The 19,077-nt window shown below is 36.3% G+C and overlaps 1 protein-coding gene across 2 annotated transcripts in view; it reads right to left on the bottom strand.

Moving 5' to 3' along the window:
- The window catches only part of LOC127941479 (collagen alpha-1(V) chain), an 86,333-nt gene extending 71,475 nt beyond the window's left edge, over positions 1-14,858 (bottom strand). For both annotated transcript variants that reach the window (XM_052536543.1, XM_052536544.1), the window contains exon 1: positions 14,487-14,858. In XM_052536543.1, coding sequence (XP_052392503.1) covers positions 14,487-14,589 — 103 coding nt within the window. In that variant the 5' untranslated portion in view covers positions 14,590-14,858. The remainder of the gene's footprint in view (positions 1-14,486) is intronic.
- Between the last annotated feature and the right edge of the window lie 4,219 nt (positions 14,859-19,077).

Raw genomic sequence — 19,077 nt, 5'->3', positions numbered from 1 at the left:
CCAAAGCAGCAAGAAAAAATGTGAAACTTTTAAGCAGGTCTACCTTTTTTGAGTTTGTATAAAATGACATTTTGGTTTGTTCTATGAAGATGGATACAGATTAACAAAAACATACGCAATTCTATATGCAAATAAATGCAAGAAAAAAGATAAATCACATTTCAGTTTTCTAATACTACATACATTATACATTATATATATATATATATATGGACCTCTCGCTAAGGACGGTAATTAAAAATGAAGCCATCACATGATCCCAGCCTGGATCTCCATCACAGCTTCATGAGAATCAAACAAATGGTCAGTGTTCAGCACAGAATGATGTTTGGTTTCAGCAGAGCTCTGCTGGGGTCACTGAGGTCATTCTCTATAAAACCAATCATCATTTTTGACCTGCACTTGAGCATGACATGCACAATCTTTCAATATGCACGCAGGGTTGGAAAACAGTTTGGATCTTCCTCACTGATTTTGGCTGAGTCCAGTTGCTCTTGAAAACACAATAATGTGTGAGAGACACTAGCAAACACACACACACACACACACAGGAAGGTGAATGGAGGAGACACAGGAAGACAGTTGGCAAGACGAATTCTCTCTCTCTCTCTCTCATTCTCTCTTTTCCCATCTTGAGACAGTGACCAGACTAACTTATTATTTTTAATCACAAAACAACAGGAAATGGATGAGATAAGAGAACGACACACATACTTATTTGCCAGACACAAGTCCATGCATTTATATTTTTCTGAACCTCTGACCTTAAGTATTAATCTTAACCACTGTCACATTCTAAACACATTAGTAATTACAGTATAAAGACATACAGATTGCATCCCATACCATCTCTAGTTTACACATATATATCTATCATTCTGCTTGAATTAATCAATATAAATAACAGAACCAACCAGCACAAACACATAATTATAGTATAGTACAGAACTCCAATCCTAACACGTGTACAGTGTGTGTGTGTGTGTGTGTGTGTGTGTGTGTGTGTGTGTGTCTCACTCTCTCATACAGATAACAGTGTTTCTGTTAAATGGAAAAAATGACTCAACACAAGATCAGCCCTCTGAACAACACAACCAGACTTCATATTTCTTGTTCAACTAAATATTTAACATTCACATTTACAAAAATAGGGTTTTAGATTTTTACGCAGTACAGTAATACAGTATATATATCTATATATATATATTAAGTTATATATGCAAGTTTAAAGTAGTTTTTTTTAAAGAAATAAATACTTTTTCAGCAATGATGCATTAAGTTGATCTGTTACAAAAACTTATTATACTGTTATAAAAATATTTTTATGTTACAAAAAATCTGTTTCAAATAAATTCTGTTCCTTTAAACAAAATAAATAATGAATGAATTAATGAATGTTTCTTGAGTTGAATAAATTACATTTTAAAACACTTTCAAATAGAAAAGAGTGGTTTTAAATTGTAGTAATATTTCCACAAAATTACTGTTTTACTGTGGATGTTTCTTTATCAAATAAATGCAGACTTGGTGAGTATATGATCTTTTTTTTTTTTACCTCTCGGATAGAAGCACATGACTCATCACTGGACTATAACTGCTAGGGTGTTCTCACCAGGGTGTTGCTAGTGTTCTAGTGTTCTGAATGGCTGTTACTGGCTGCTATGTGGTGTCTAATGCGTGTCTAGGTGGTTGCACATGTGTTCAGAATGGCTGTCAGCACACTGTTATTGTATTGGATTGCTATCCTGTCGCTAAGGTGTTCTGGGAGGCTGTTAGAAGGCCTGTGCTGACAGTTTAATGATCAGGTCAATCTGAGTGACTGACAGCTCCTCAACCAACAGCAGCCAATCAAGCGAGAGGAGTGCATGTGGATGCACCAATGGTGATGGCCGTCTACATTACGACCACAGTTCTTCCACATGCAGGAGTTAACTGTCCGCCAGTTAACCTTTGACCTGGACAGAGCTATAATGAGTGGGAGAGCAGGGTTCACAGAGTAAATGGGTAAAAATGCAGGTATTCGACCAGGTGCTTTGAGCTCCTTAAGCGACTTAAGTATATTTCCTGTCTTTCAGCATGCAATTATACTTGTTATATATATTTTCTTCTCTCTCTCTCTCTCTCTCTCTCTCTCTCTCTCTCTCTCTCTCTCTTTCAGTAGGTTGTCTGAAGTGCACCATAATGGTATGGTTGGTCATTTGGTTAGACTTTGTGGTGTTCATTGGTTTCCACTAACATGAGCGCCAATCAAGACCAACTGATTCAGCAAAAACCATTTCATCCATCTGCAACATTCATACACTCACACACTCACACAAACACTTTTCATCAGATTGTATTGTCTTATAAGGTGAAAATAGCTTCTCTTTTAGCAAAGAGCATGTAGAGTTTTTTCCGTGTTGAACAGCTCACGTTCACTGAGCGAATGGCTGGCTGGCGTTCAGCGTGAGCATTAGATGCTGGAAACCATGACTCATGTGCTGTTGTACCACAACTCAGTCACACAGACAATTCATCTACAAATGCATCCAATTTAATCAGCGCACCAGGGATAACTGCACACTAAGAAGAAAGCAGCGTGCATCCCTTACCGTGAAATCAAGCACACATTTATTACATAAAGACACCTCTCACTTACTCATTAAAAGCACAACAGAGAAATCAACTTCATCCAAACCCATAAAAACCAGCTTCATGCTAAGATCAAAGAAGACTGATCCGAACAAAACTCCAGTACGATGAGAAGATCTGATGGAAATACTACACTGTTTTGATTTAAATTATGTTACTGAATGATTACCATAGTCATGTACCATGGTATTTTAAATACAAATGTAATCATGGCATTATGCTCGTAATCAAACGGTAGTATTATCATAGTACATGTTCAAACAAAACCAGTATTACCATGGTATCATGTACAAAAATATGGTACATTTTCAAAAAAACATGGTTAATCATGGTAAATGAAAAAGAAACATGGTATTACCATAGTACCATGTACAAATATCAAGATATTATCAGGGTAACATGTACACGTATATGGTATTATCATGGTAATAAAAAAAAGCATTGTATTGCTGTATTACCATAAAAACATGGTAGTTATCATAGTACATGAAAAAAAATGTATTACCATTATACTATGTACAAAAACAAGGTATTACCAGGATAACATATTAAAAATATATATATGTTATTAGCGTCATACTTTTCCAAAAAGCATGCTATTATCATGATGCATGTAAAAACACAGTACTACCAAGGGTAAGGTATTACCAAGATAACATCTTCAGAAATATGGTATTACCATGGTAAATGTTCAAAAAGCATGGTATAATCATGGTAAAGCACAGTATTACCATGGTATTGTGTACAAAAAAACATGAACCAAAACCATAGTATAACCGGAGTAACATTCGCTTTTACTATGTAAACATTTTCTTACCTTTTACAAAACTTTTGGTAATACCATGGTACTGTAATTGTTCATTTAACTTTAAATTTAACATAATCGTCTTTTATGTTAATATTCTGTTGGAATTATATCTGCATTACAAAAATAATACATCATAAAACAGCTCATCAAAGACATCACCGCAGTTTCATTAACATGACTTCAGTCGTATGCGACGCGACATATATTGCCAGATTATTACAACTCTATACAAAAGCCTCTCTGTCCTCTGCTGGAGCGCGAGTGAAGTGTGTGTGTGTTTGATTCTTTCTGGAGAGAGCTGAACGTTTCTGTGGTTTTTGTGGCCAGTTCATAATGTGCTACTGCAGAGAGAGAGAGAGAGAGAGAGAGAGAGAGAGAGAGAGAGAGAGAGACTATTTTATATTCTCAATATGAGGGCAGTGGAAGGAATGTCAGCTTTCCGCACACCACTCCAGAATCCTAAAGTTCTTCTCGCATGTCTGGACCTGCAGGGTTCCCTAAACATCTCATGGATAACCAACTGAACATTATAAATCACTCATTACCCACTCAGTGTCCCAGGAAAACCTGCAGGTAATGACAGAACACAAAACTGATCATTTGCATGAGCGTATTCGAAGTGTGCAGGGTCAAAAGGGAGCTGATGATGTCACTGTACTGTTTCCTACTGGATCAGCACAAAGCTGCTCGCTATAGTGTTTGGCAATTTTCTGTGAAATAGGAACAGCACAATTTTACTGTCCTTACTAAAAGTGGAAATGTTGCACTTGGAAATGTTGCAAATCACAGCCAATGGGAAGATACATGATAAAAAAAAATTAATACAGAAAATGTGATACAGATTTCTTTTTTCAATAATTAAATTAAATTAAATTAAATTAAATTAAATTAAATTAAATTAAATTAAATTAAATTAAATTAAATTAAATTTCTAGGTCAGTTTTAGAAAGTAAAAATAAATAATAATAAAATAAAATAAAATAGTCATCTCTAAGATATAAAAATAAATTAAAATAGGCCACATGATGGTTATCTCTAGGATTTAAAATAATAAAAAAAAACAAGATGGTCATCTCTAGGATGTAAAATATAATTAAATATAGTTGGTTAATAGTTTATAAAATAGTTTGATTATGTACAGTATAGCAAAGCATTGTAAAAGACTTAAACACACAGACGAGTCAAGCACATGACGTTTAGCATACAGCTCAAATGAAGCATTACAGGAAGTTATTCCTCATAACCAGGAAAATCAAAACCTTATGAAAGCTCAAAGAGGCTTTGAAAGCTCATGTGTACTGACCCTTACAAACATTTACCACGGTAGTCATAGCGTCCACAGGAATACCATAATTACAGATATTGTAATTGTGGTAACTTGGTATTTGTGACTTTTGGCATATAAAAAAGAAAACCTAAAAAAGAGATCTCTTATCTCGCACTAGCATGGAAACGAACTATGCTTCACATGATACACTTTAGTTTGCAAACAGAAAATGTGCCTAGTTTTGGGTCACTATTTGGACGAGGGATCCAGACGCCTGATGTTTTGTAGTGTTCCTGAACATTTCTGAAGCACATGAATGGATGTTTTTCATCTGTTTGTCACAAAAAAGCCTCTTCTTTCCATGAGATGGAGAGATACATCAGCAGTCACTCAAATAAAACCCAATAAAAACAAGAGAGAGATGTATGTGTGTGTTGGCCTTAAACCCCAGGCAATCCCATAATTCCTTGTTTCAGGGTCATGAACACACACACACACACAAAACTGCCCAATCATACTTGAGGACAAGCATCTCAGTTAAGTGATATTTGTACAGACAGAAGTTTATAAGGACAAAGTGACAGGAAGTGTCATGGGACCTTTAATTATTTTTAGAATTTCTAAAACATCTAAAACACACTAAAGTAAAAACCTTGAAAAAAAGATGGACATATCTCACCCACTCTTTCCATTTCACAGACGCATAAACACACAATTAAACATACATGCATGCATCATCCTGCAAAACAAAGGTCAGGTCAGTGGGTCTGCAGGCGCACATCCGAGCCGTTTGGTGATTGGAGTGAAGTCCCTCCGTCTCACCTGATTCTGTGCGAGGAACGTGTATTAATCATCTGTCTTAATGAAACGGTATTTTATTCCTCTGCTGTTCCATGGTGAGGGGAGGGAAAAAAACATCTGGAAGACATTTTTCCTTTTTCCCCCGCTCTTTTTTCCCTCTTTTTCTCTGGGATCAGCAGACAGCACAATGACGGCTATAGCTTCCAGATGTGAGAACACAAACTCTCGCTCTCATTGCTCGAATCCCAAACGCCAAGGAATAAAAGAAAGCCAGTGATGCTGGTCCATCTGTGGCTTTTCTCTGCAAAAACTCACATATCCCATGATGCTCTGGGGTGCTCTAGTCATGCTGACACTGAGTTAGCAGCTCTTGAACAGGTATGTAGGGAATGTTATTCTAGAAGAAGTGTGTGCACATGTGTGAGCTTCATGACAGCCCAGGGGAACCTCAGGCCATCATAGGAGTGCCACACACACACACACACACACACACTAGGGGTGGGGAAAAAAAATCGATGTTGCAATATATTGTTGTGCTGTCTGTCGCAATAAATAATCGATACACTAACGCCCAATATCGATATTTTATTACAACACAAAATGATTAATTTACCCGTTGTCAGTGTCACTGTCACTACCCAATATCTACCATTCTGTTTGCGGGGGGCGCTGTTCGAGTAAATAGGGGTAAAGTGGCGCAAACAGCGGCCGGTGAAGAGCACAAGTTAACTAACAACAACAGAGAATTGCAGAAAAAAAGAGAAGCGAGAAGAATGGTGGAAAACAATAAAAAAACTAATCAAAGACCCACTCGCTAGTTTCCACTCTAAAGTGTTTTACGTGACAGTTGACGGAAAGAAAATTTCCTTATTTCCTTCTTTTTCTTTTCAGTCACATATATCGTGATATATTGTTGATGAAATTTCTTCAATATCGTAGATATCGCGAATCGTGATATTATCATATTGTGGACCACATATCGCCACAGAATTGAATCGTGAGGTACCTGTATCGTCCCACCCCTAACACACACACACTCATACTGACTCCCTCAATTATTCACAACAAAGCCTTGGCAAAGCCCATGGCGTCCATTTAAAAGCTCTGTGAAAGAGTCCATTCATACAGAACAGAGCAGACAGAAATACAATCCTCAAAAACTTAAACTCTCAAACTCTGAGAACCAGAGATCTTAGCACACACGCATGCATGGCAGAAAACAATATGTGTGTGTGTGTGTATGTGAGCAGCAGGGGTGGTGGGCTGTATCAGGACCAGGTGTAATCCGAAAGACTAAAACCCTGTCCGCCCCCCATGATACGGATTTAACAAGACTGACTTTATAAAGAAAACGTTAGCAAAAAAAACCCTACATTGGTGCAGTGAAGTTGGGTTTCTAGGGGGTTTCCTATGGTTTCTAGAGAGCTAGCATGCAAATGCTAATGTGTTCTGAAAGGTTTTAGAATTTTGCTAACTTGCTATAGGTTTCTAGTTTGGGTGTAACAGTTCAAATTACTCACGGTTTGGTTCGTATCACGGTTTTAGAGTCATGGTCTCGGGACAGCTCAGTATGTTTTGTTCATCTTTTAGCTCATGAATGTTTACAAAGAGTCACTGGTTTGTCCAATCAATATATATATATATATATATATATATATATATATATATATATATATATATATATATATATAGATTAGGGCTGTCAAATGATTAAAATTTTAATCAAATTAATCAGAATTTTCAGTGGATTAATCATGATTAATCACTATTTGCAATTACACCTGAATCCTAACCATTTTTTTTTTTCTGAAATGCGTACCAAAAGAAAAATAACAGGACACAGATACATAATTTTCATGTATTGATTCATCAATATGTGGTTCTTTTTTTCTGAATTTCAAAAGTTTAACATTTACTTAATCAAATTTACCTGAGCATTATATCAAACCATGCCATTTAACTACAGATAGTGTAAGAGTTTTAGGTGAACCAGTTTCGCTGCATTGCATGTAGGCGTTCTGCGCATGCGCAGTGTGAAACACAGGACGCTATAACAGGAAGAAGAAGCTCCAGCGTATCAACTACCAAAGTCGTCTCTGTTTATCGAGCTTGGCATGAATGTATTTGAGAGTAACTGGGGTAAAACCTTAAGCTTCTTCTGTGTTTTCGTCGCAGCGCTCGCCGCTGTTTTTTACTATCTTGAGAATTCAGAGATCGACGAGACTTTCCTGACCTAAATAATTTGTCACACTGCGCATGCGTGAAATGCATAAAAATTTTTGACATAATTAACAACAAAAAACTAATTAACTATTTTTGACAGCCCTAATATATATATATATATATATATATATATATATATATATATATATATATATATATATATTATTATTTATTTATTTTATTTTTTACTGCTGTTGTTTTGATGAATTGCAAAGTATCCATTGTATCCAGCATGAGTATCCATTGACACAAACATACATAGCCAAACTCTGTCTGTTTTATGTGTTGTTCTTTTTAACAAACCATATTACAGAGATGCGTTATCAGATTTAAGTTGAACTGCGGTGCAAGTGCATACCGAACCATTGGATTGATTTTTTTTACAGAGAACCATTTCATCCCTAGTTTCTAGAGTGTTCTATGTGGTTATTAGGAGCTGCTATACATATGCTAAGGTGTAAGGTAAATACCTCTTCATGACAAGTTACATGATTTAAAGCTGCAGTCGGTAACTTTTGACGCTCTAGCGGTTAATAAACAGAACTGCTTGCGTCTTGCGGAAGAACATCGTAGCCGGAACTACTTCTCTCTGTTTATGTCTATGAAGAATCACAAAGGTACTGGGTTACTCCGCCGCGGTACCCCAAAGCAATCTAAAATAGTCCGAATATAAACACTTATTATAGGTGCACCCTAGTGATTCAGGACAAGCCAAAAACACGGTTTGGAAAATGGATTCATGTTGTACTCGCTTATTATATATATTTTTCTACATTTTGAACACAAATAAAGTTACGGACCGCAGCTCTGATTGGTTGTTTCTTACCGGGAGCGATGGAGTTTCTGCAAATGGCAATAGGACCACTGGGAGGAGCCAGAGGAGCTTGATTTTTTTCACAGATTATCTGTCTCATATTCTACTGTCAGGACATAATGACAGGTTTAACAAATATGTAAAAAATATATTTTTACAAAAGTTCCCTACAGCACCTTTAAGGATCAATTCAAGTCATGAACAGTGATAAGTTACAAGCAAACCTTTAAATGGGTGGTTCACTGTTTTTATTCTAGCCGCTTTTCCACCATCGGGCCAGAAGCTAAAACCTGCCCTTTACTTGCTTCTGCCTCCCAGGAACAATGTCACGCAACCCTATCATTTCACCAACAAAGAGAAGTTATCAGAAGAAGTTAAGTCAGTGGAACTAGCACGATCACAAAACAAACACGATAAAAGCATCCGTTTGTTAGCATGCCTTGTTAAAGATTTAAATTCAACAGCATTTCTGTGCACTATGATATTTGAAGAAAGTAATACTTATATTCAGAAAATGCTGCATTAAATTAAAGAACATAACATTTATAATTTTACACACTGTAAGTATTAAATTGAAACACCATTCCAAGACACTTTTTTCACATCAAAACAGTGTGAAATGGATCTGTCTATGTCTGCACTTAAAGTGATGTGTTTTCCAGACGCCGTGTCTCGGGGTGGAACACTGTAAACCTTTGGGGTGGTCATAATCTGAAGGTCACCACCCACAGTATGCCACCTTTAACCTCTGACCCCGTGACCTCATCTCCAGTAGGTCTGCTCTCAATAGCTACTATAACTCACCTCCTTTTCTCCCATCAGTCACTTGTTTTATTCCACTTTCCTCTTGTATTTTTTCTCCAGCACAGACACATACATGCATCAACACTTCTCAACCTCCTTTCGCTTTAGAAGACTCATTTTAGCAATTCAGACTAGAACTCAATTCAGTAAACTGAGAAAATGATTCATTGATTCATTTGACTCATCACTCAAGTTAAAGAAATGTTCTTAAATACATAATTTTTTAGTTGTGGATCTTTCCAACTATTGCATAGTTTCGTGAATCTGAACTGAATCACTCCAATAAAGTTTTTTTTTTATAATTTATAAATAATTGATTTCATTAATACATAATATTATATTTAGTCTTCAGTATGTTTGATGAATATAATAGACTCCAGCAACTCCAGTGAACTTTCTGTGAGTTTGAACCCAGCAAACATGTAGGTCAGGGTTTGGTCCTCACATCTAAAAGACGCCATATCTGGTTTTATAGTGTGTGAACTGAGACCTTAAAGGTTTCACCAACTATCACCCTCCCAAATGTGGCTTTAGATTGAAGGGAGACTTGAAACACTTTCAATCATAAAACAATGCAACTTTAAAACACATGCTATAAAGCCCAAACCACACAGACCAAGAGGGAAGAAAAGCTTACTTCTACACTTGGCCACAAAAACAGTAGTGTCTAATACAGAACAAAATGTACAACATTTCTGTCCTGTGATCTGGAGAGCTGGACCTCCTACACACTGAAGGCAAGTACAGAGTCGAGGTCTGGTCTGGTCTGGTCTGGTCTGGTCTTACATAGACACATCCAAAACTGCTGACACGGTAACGATTCACATACCTCTACTAACTTTAATAAGTACATCCCATGCTTTCAAAGAAAAGTTCACGCTTTTAAGAATGTAGCAAACCAGCACAGCATACATACTATATTGTCATAAAATTACGGATTGATACAAATTTGCAAAGAGCCCAAAAACTATGTATTCGGCATGCTTCAAACATATTTAAGCATACAGTACTATGACCTGGAATGAAATAATAATATCCTAATACTAATACTACATAGGCTTAGATTGAACTATGCATCACTGAATTTTGTAGTATGCTATCTGGATTGATTAATCCTTATAAAATCCATCGTAAATACTATGCAATCCAGTAACTTTTAACATAACATTTTAAAAACACTATGATTTGTCATGCACTAACTTTAATATTGCATGCTATATCAGATATTATTATTGCATGCTATATCAGTCACTAATGACATACTAATTTTAGCATACTCTGATTTAGATAGTTTACTCTTAATCTTGCATACAATATAGTATGGAGAGCATGACACTGATGCACACTTAAAAAAATCCATTGTAAATACTATATGCAATCCAGTCATGTTTGACTTACTATGATTTATTTGCACAAATCTTAATATTGCATGTTGTATCAAATAGATTGAATGTGAACGGATGCATATTTGCTACTGAGGTAGGCCTACTAATTTAAACATACAATGATTTAGGTACAGTAGTTTACTCTTAATCTTGCATATGAAGGGCATGAGACTGATTAATACTTTTAAAATGCATTATAAATACTATACAATTTACTCACTTTTGACATACTATGACATTAAGATGCACTAATCTTGCATGCTAAATAAGAGAGATAGCATGTGTACAGATGCACACCTATGGCATCCAGTCACTACTGACATCCTATTTTCTGCATACCACAAAGTTAACTCATAAACTTGCAAACTTCTTTATATGGAGAGCATGAAACTCATGCATACTTCCAAATCCATCTTAAGTAGTATGCCGGCCAGCCTGGCACCTTTAACATTACATTTTCAACATACTATGATTTGGGTTGTACAAATCTTAATCTTACAAACTAGTTAGTAAGCAAAAGGGGATTCTGGGAGTTCGATTAGGCAGAAAACCCTTCATCCTCTTCCTGTTGGAACTGGACTGGTACCTTTTAATAGCCAAGGGGAGACACTGTTTGTTCTGTTAATGGAACCCATCAAGCCAAAGGCAACACAAATCGGATTTGTGAAGTTAATATTCCTTTCTATTCTTCTCACTAAATCAAACACGGAATGAAGAACTGGGGCGGCTGAAATGGGCAGCTTGCTCTCATTATACAAGAAACAGTTTTGAAAGGCTCCAAGGGTGTGAAAGTTTGGCTCCAAACGTTGCAGAGTTTCTCCTCTCATGGTTTTAAGGGTCTGCAGAACACAACAACGATTAACCAAAACCAGAGACAACACACGTGGGCAATAAACAATTGTTACAACATGCCATTTGTTAAAAAGAATTTGTTTATGCTCAAAAGAGAAGCACACACCCAGCAGACTCAATGAGTGAGGCCGGTCCACCGAGAGTGTGCTAAAACACTCATAAAACAGCACTAGTGTGAGTAATAAAGCAGAACAGCCCTGCACAGGAAGTGCAGCTGCATCCCCTTCAGCCATTTTTGCCTTTTCGAGCTTCTGTCTACTGTGACGTAAAGGCGCCACTATATCGCCACTATATCGCACTGCTAGTCCCACCATAAACGCAGCACGTCATTCTCTACCTACAGATTCCAGTTGGTTAGTCCCGCCCACTGCATGACATCACCATTAGTGAGCTCTGCTCTGCTGTGCTGACTGACTCAGCTTCACAGCTCCATAAATTGCTCCCCTGCCAGTCTGGCTGCGGATCAAGTCCACCATCTTTTCTACATTACCCCAATACACGCGTGTTCTAAAAAAACTGGAAGCATTACAGAAATGAAGTACACTACATAGGGATCAGAGCTGTATTTAGAACAGAGCCCAAAGCATTCTAGACTATAAATTCCAGTCTGAGGTGGAATTTACTCAATAATTTACTCAAAAGATGCTCAGTGACAGATGTTCTTAATATATAAGCAATCAATCAAGTCGATGAATCATTCCAATTAATTCAGCCTTGACTCATGCAGGCAAAAGTGATAAAGTTGAGTGATTTAACAGTTATGATAGACTCCTAAACAGAAAATGAATGGTTCTCAAGTGCAGCAAAAGAAATACTTTTGGCTGTTAAAACACGTTTTCACACCATTTGAACAACTGATTTTCCATGATTTACCCAGATGTTCATGATTTAAAATTTCAGAGCTTAACCAGATTTTATTTTTTATTTTTTATGACTTTTCCAGGTCTGGAAATTACCGTTTAAAAATTCCAGGTTTTCCATAACCCAAAAAGGTTCCTGAGTTGCTACAGTATAAGGTTCTCTTGATGTTTCATTATTTCAGCTTCAGATCAGTGTTGTGCTTCTACAGAATATATACCCAGATCATAAAACTGTTTATGATTCTAACTGGAATCCTGATTTTTTTAAGAGTCCATCTGCTAAGATCATTGCCAGATTCATTCTTTATTAAATACTGTAAATCAGCATGTTCTTCAGAAATCCCTGGACCAAAATGTTCTCAATAATTCCATCATGATAATGAGCAGCCAAGAAGCCGTGACCAGACACGAAGCTAATCACACATGCGGAGCAGAATTTCTTCCCCCTCCCTCTCTCCCTCCCTCTCTTTCTCGCCCTCCAGCCTGAAGAAAGCGAGAGAGGGGTACTCCCTGGGACAGGCTGGAGAAACAAGGAGGATGAGAATAAGAGATCATACCCTGTCTGCTTTGGCTCTGTCGTTACTGTGCAAACCACAGATTCACGTTCACAACTAATAAATTCAACACTATCAAATCTGAGTGTGATACAGAGCTTCAAAATGACATGACGTGACTGATGCAACCATAGAAAGTTGGCCATTATGTGCTAAAAGAAGAGCACATTTTTCTGCATATTGCATGCATGATTTAAAAACGAACAGTTTTAACTAACGGTATATTGCAGATGAGATGAGAATGTATGTGATTTCATAAATGCATGAAATTGTTCTACATAGTCTCCTGGGTAATTCTTTCTATAAGTGGTTTACAAGATAATTGCGAGCTTCACCTCGAGCATCTCTGATCTACTAGAGCAGACACGCGGCGACTCCACCCTGACCCACTGATGTTCTTCATTACATGTCATCTACCAGAAGCCAAGACATTACAACTAGCAAGCATTAATGTGCATTTATCTATCTGTTTATTTTTCAATAAATTGAGACAACAGCCAGAGTCATGGGTTTGTTTAATGAGCCTATGAAAAAAAAAAACTAACTTCTCTCTGTCTCTCCTGGTGTGTTTCTCATGATCCTGCATATTTTTCCAATTACGTTCTGCAGTCAGCGCGCCTGCTGGAGGAAAACTACTTTCTGCCAGATCCCCTAAAAAGCATGTCAAACATCTTCCAAAAAGTCTACAAAATCCATTCTAGGTTGCGTGTTCACACATCAGCATTGAGGGTAATCTGAAACCAAAAGGGGTCCTGATGTCATACCCCAATGATAAAGCTTCTTTAATGGTTTCTTGAAGACCCTGAGATTCAGCAAAGAAGAATTAGGCTGTATAGAACTTAGGTTCTTCAGATCAGCGTTTTGGATTCAGGATTTGGGTGAAGCATCAGTACATAAATGGTTCTCTAAAGGAACTTCTGAAGGTTCTTCTGCAACATTGGTTCTAACTGAAAAGTTTATAAGTTCCATCAATGACTTTTAATTCTCTACTTCTAGAAAACTAGCCCATCTAGGCTGCCTTACATACCAGAACCAATATTATGAAGTGAAGACCTATAATGCAACATGAAGAACCGCAAACAGTCGCAAAATAACCACTGAGGAGACTTTTTAGATATGCATATGAAATCCTGGAATCGACGCAATTTACAAATTTGCATTAAAAAAGTGGACGGAGAGCAGCGTAAACTAGCTGTACGCGTGCCACAATAGATGATGCATCACGATATCCTCATGCAGAGGTTGCTTTGCACGGGAAAACTTCCCTGATTCCGTTATTCGCTGCTTGCTGTAATGTTTCCCCACATAAAAACGAAACTAGTTGAAAAATCCCACTCTAGGTCGCCAACCATGACCTCCTACAGTCATTCCAGTCCTGGGACAGCGGACTGACCGTGAAATGCACTCGCGCAGGAGAAGCGCAGCCCCGGGAGAGCGCGGCCCGCGGCACAAAGTAACAGTTTGGGAACAGCTGATTCTTCGCTTACCTGCGCTGACTCGTGAGGTGACAAACATCAGGAATACTAGGAATACCGAGAGCCGCACCTCCTTAAACCTCCGCTTTACTTTCCATCTGATAGGTGTACCCATGACCACCTGCGTCCGTCCTGACGCGAAGAGTTCGGTTATATTATTATGACAACTGCTTGATATCAGGACAGAACCAGTAACCCAACAGTCCCGGAGAGAGAAAGCGCGAGAGCTCAAAGCCTCTCATGCAGCCGTACGTAAATAAAGTCCTGCGGGAACATTCAGTGGATGGATAGATGGATGGATGGCGCACCTCTCTCCCTTCTTTTCCCCTCTGTTCTTTCCTTTCCTTCAGTGCGCTGCAGTGATGCCCCCGTCACTGAAACTTCACGGAGCCAAAGTGGGAAAAAACTTCATTCACACGGACTGTCAATCATGCGGCGAGCGGCCAATCGGAGAGCAGCGCCTAAAATGCGCGGCTTCTCATTGGTTAGTGCTGTGGGTAGGCGGGAAGTTTACAGTGTGAAACTTAATTCACTCGCTCTCTCTTTCTTTCTTTCTTTTTGCCTGCTAGATTTGAGTCCATTGCTGTCTTTTAGTATTTTTGACTCATCTGATTTAATGGGTGTAGCAGCAGAATACTTTAAGGGCAATCACCCAGTTAAAGGAAACTTGTTAATATAATTTCCTTTATAAATAATGCCGAAAAAATGTGTCTAGCATCAAAAAAACATTGTAATACTAAAATCACATATGAAAAACTATACATATATTACTTTAAACAGATTTTGCATCACACAGAAGGGGGTTATTTTTTACAATAATGATCACCTGCTTATTGACATAAGTAAATGCATCTGAAATATAGATTAGATACCAATTTCCCTTTTGAATCGTCATTGTGTATGAAATACATAAAGAAACTTGCTTTACCTTACCTTGCCTTGTGAACTGTTCTAGCATAGGAACAATGCTGTGAATGGGAGCCAGGGTTATTCCAAGTTGTTCCTAAAATTAAAGTTTGCAGACTATTTTAAGGCTGAAACGATTCAGGAGCTCCTGACGTAGGCGACAGCTGAAGCACACAAGGCCACAAGGGTGATGACCTTTTGACATGGGTCCCAATGTACAGAGGGGATGGAAACTTGTTCAGGTTACGTGTAAAACAAAATAAAAACCAGTTACTTCCCTTACAAATCAATCAATTAGTCAATCAAGTATTAAATAAATACATAAATATACATTGAAAAGTAGGTAAAAGAGGTGCAATATTACAATAAACTCAATTGCAGTTTTGTGTAAGTTAATAGATAGGGCAATATCCGTATTATATAGGTCCAGGTGTATCAGACAAATAGATTAGGAAGCCAGCTATGGAAGAGAAGAAATGCATAAAATAAAAAGTTTGTATATGGGAAATAATAAAAATAAAAAAATTAAGTAAATAATGCATAAATAATTAAGTAATTATAACAGTAATAAAATAATAATAATAGTACTTCTGACTACATATATATTAAAATACATGCTAAATTTACGCTGTAAACTGTGACACTCAATTAAATATAATTTTTTAAATATAAGATATATTTATTTTCAACTTTCATATATTAAAATATATTAAAAAATGTATTTCAGGGGCAAGAAAATACATTTCCAGATATGAAAATACATAAATACATACATATATACATTTTTTTTTGGGGGGGGGGGGGGTTGGTTGGGTTATATATATATATATATATATATATATATATATATATATACACACACACATATAAACACACACATATATATATATATATATATATATATATATATATATATATATATATATATATATATATATATATCCATCCTATACGCGCGCTGTATGCAGTCTCACTCCACTTCAGCTTACGGGAATGTGAAGAATGCTGCTTGTTTTGTGCAGGGTGTCCGTGAGCCAGCGGGGGGCAGACACTCCTGTACAAGCCTGCAAAACACACACAGTAGAGTAGGCCTTATTTTGTGTGTGCGTGTGCGTGTGTGTGTGTGTGTTTGTCCTCTGTTGGTTTTCAAATTTTTTATAAATCTATTGAGCTATAATCTATAATTTATTTTAGTTTTTAGTCATTTTAGTACTTCAAATTTATATATATATATATATATGTATATATATATATATATATATATATATATATATATATATATTTAAAATGAGTTGCCAGCATTCTTGTTTTAAAAATTATTTACACTTTAAAAAAATATATATATAGTTTCATCTATTTTTAAATTAGATTGAATTTTCTGTATTTACTTTAACTTTGTTTAAATGTTGTAAAATATTGTGCTTTTATCATTTTTATTAGTTTTTAAAAAATATATATATCTGTAATATAGACACACAGTAACTTATAACTAAACAACTGCTATTCTCCTTTTCATTTAGTTAAACTTGGTGTACTAAATAAAACGGAAAATAATAAACACTATATAGACTATATAGTTGTTATTATTTTATGTTTATTAGTTTATTAGTACACCAAGTTAAGCTAAATAAAAAGGAGAAAAGCAGTTGTGTAGTTATAAGCTGTTATAAATTATAAACTCTTATAAATTATGTCTAAATTATAGATATATTTAAAAAAAACTAATAAAAATGACAACATTTAAAATAAGTTCAAGATATTTATATTTTATTTCAGTAAATTTAATTAAATTAAATCTTTAATTCAGAATCAAGAATTCAAATAGACTCAAAACAGTATCACTTCTATCATAATTTGTATTGTGTTCAGCTCTCACTGGAAATTGTTAAAGGAGATTGTTTATGAGTTTCAGATGGTATAAGAATGAGTCCAAAGCATCACTGTCTAACCACACACACACACACACACATGGCAGATATTGATTTGATTATGATATATACAGTATAGCTTTCATAATGCACTCTGTGACTCTTCATGGCAGATGTCCTCACTCCGTCTCTCTCCGTTACATGCCGGGACACACCAGCACACATTCTTTGGCTGTGATATATTCATCAAAGCCCGGATCACTCTGCAGGATTATGGATCTTCACACATGCACAGGGAACATATGAACACACCACACACACAGCAGGAGCCCCGTTTACGACACAACGCACACATTTACACACATACAGATGTATACAGTCATCCACATGCCAGAAATCACTGCTGCCTCCTCATCCATCCATCATAACGCTTCAAACGAGAGATTGATGAACAGCCATTCACAGCCACCCAAGCAGGCAGAGACACAAGAGAGCAAACATCACACTCACACACAGATTTATCAATATATTGACACTAAAACACCCAACACAGAGAGAGAGAGAGAGGTCTATCTATCCACCTTTTATTTTGGAATATAATTGGAATTTGTGAGATATATATATATGCACATATATATACTGTATATACATATATATTATTTATTCTTAAACAATAGAAAAAAAGGTTAATTAGGAAATATTCAGCAACTTTTGACACTTTTTGTCATCTAAGTTTCAAAAAAGTGTCCCACATTGTAACCTAAATTTATATCACATGCTCTGTATATTTTTTAAAGTAGATATATTTTTATGTTATGTTTTTGAAAGAAGTCTCTTCTACTTGCCAAGGCTGCATTTATTTGATAAAATGAAATATTTATGTTGGTATAACTGTAAATTCCTTGTTTTTTCTGTTTTCTTTCAAATGTTTTTCTTTCCCTCGTTATTTCTAATCGATGCAATGAGTGTGGTTTGAAAACAAAACTGCTTTTTTTCAGAAATTATACGCTTTTTCATGTGAAACGCAGTTGCCAGATGAATACTCAATAAGAACCCCCAACCCAACATTCGTGCTTAACATCGGACAACATGTCGCAATTCATGGCACAAAGCTGGGCTGTGATTGGTGCAAATGATCCTGAATACATTTTACAGCTCCTGTGGTTGTGGTTTAATAAAAGATGCTCAAAGAAGAGGAAAACAAAATAATTATGAACGCACAAAGGGACGAGAGACCGAGAGGAGGAGACAGAAAAATTGATGTGAAAAATAGAAGAAAATAGTGATTTGTTCATGGAAAGAATCATTGAAGAGAAAGTCCGTGTTAATGATTGATGCAGAGGATTCAGCCAAAGTACAATCAGAGATACACTTCAATCCGGCAATTATTAATTATGGAAAAACCAGAGCTATGTAACATGACCAGTAGAAAAAATCCAGAAAAAAACTCATAAATGTAAGCAATATTCATCACTGCATTCAGTGTTTTAAGCCACTAATACAGCTGCCTTTTGCTTGGATAAAAGCAAAACACTTCAATTCATTTATACTGAAAGAAAAAAAATCACGTTAAAGATTTAAAGGTCATCTAAGATGTAGATGAGTTTGTTTCTTCATCAGAACAGATTTGGAGAAATTTGTTCACCAAGTGATGCTACTCTTTAGTTAATTAACATCTTGACAAGTGGAAAGTTGTGTGTTTGTAAGAAACAAACTTTATGGAAACAAACCTCATGGCCAATATGAGGTTTATCAGGCATATACATAACAGAAAGTAACAAATCAGCATATTAGAAGAATAGTACACAAAACAATAATATTAGATTGAT

Source organism: Carassius gibelio, chromosome A21 (genome assembly GCF_023724105.1).
Source record: "Carassius gibelio isolate Cgi1373 ecotype wild population from Czech Republic chromosome A21, carGib1.2-hapl.c, whole genome shotgun sequence".
NCBI classification, from domain to species: domain Eukaryota; kingdom Metazoa; phylum Chordata; class Actinopteri; order Cypriniformes; family Cyprinidae; genus Carassius; species Carassius gibelio.
This window is presented reverse-complemented; position numbering and strand designations above follow the sequence as displayed.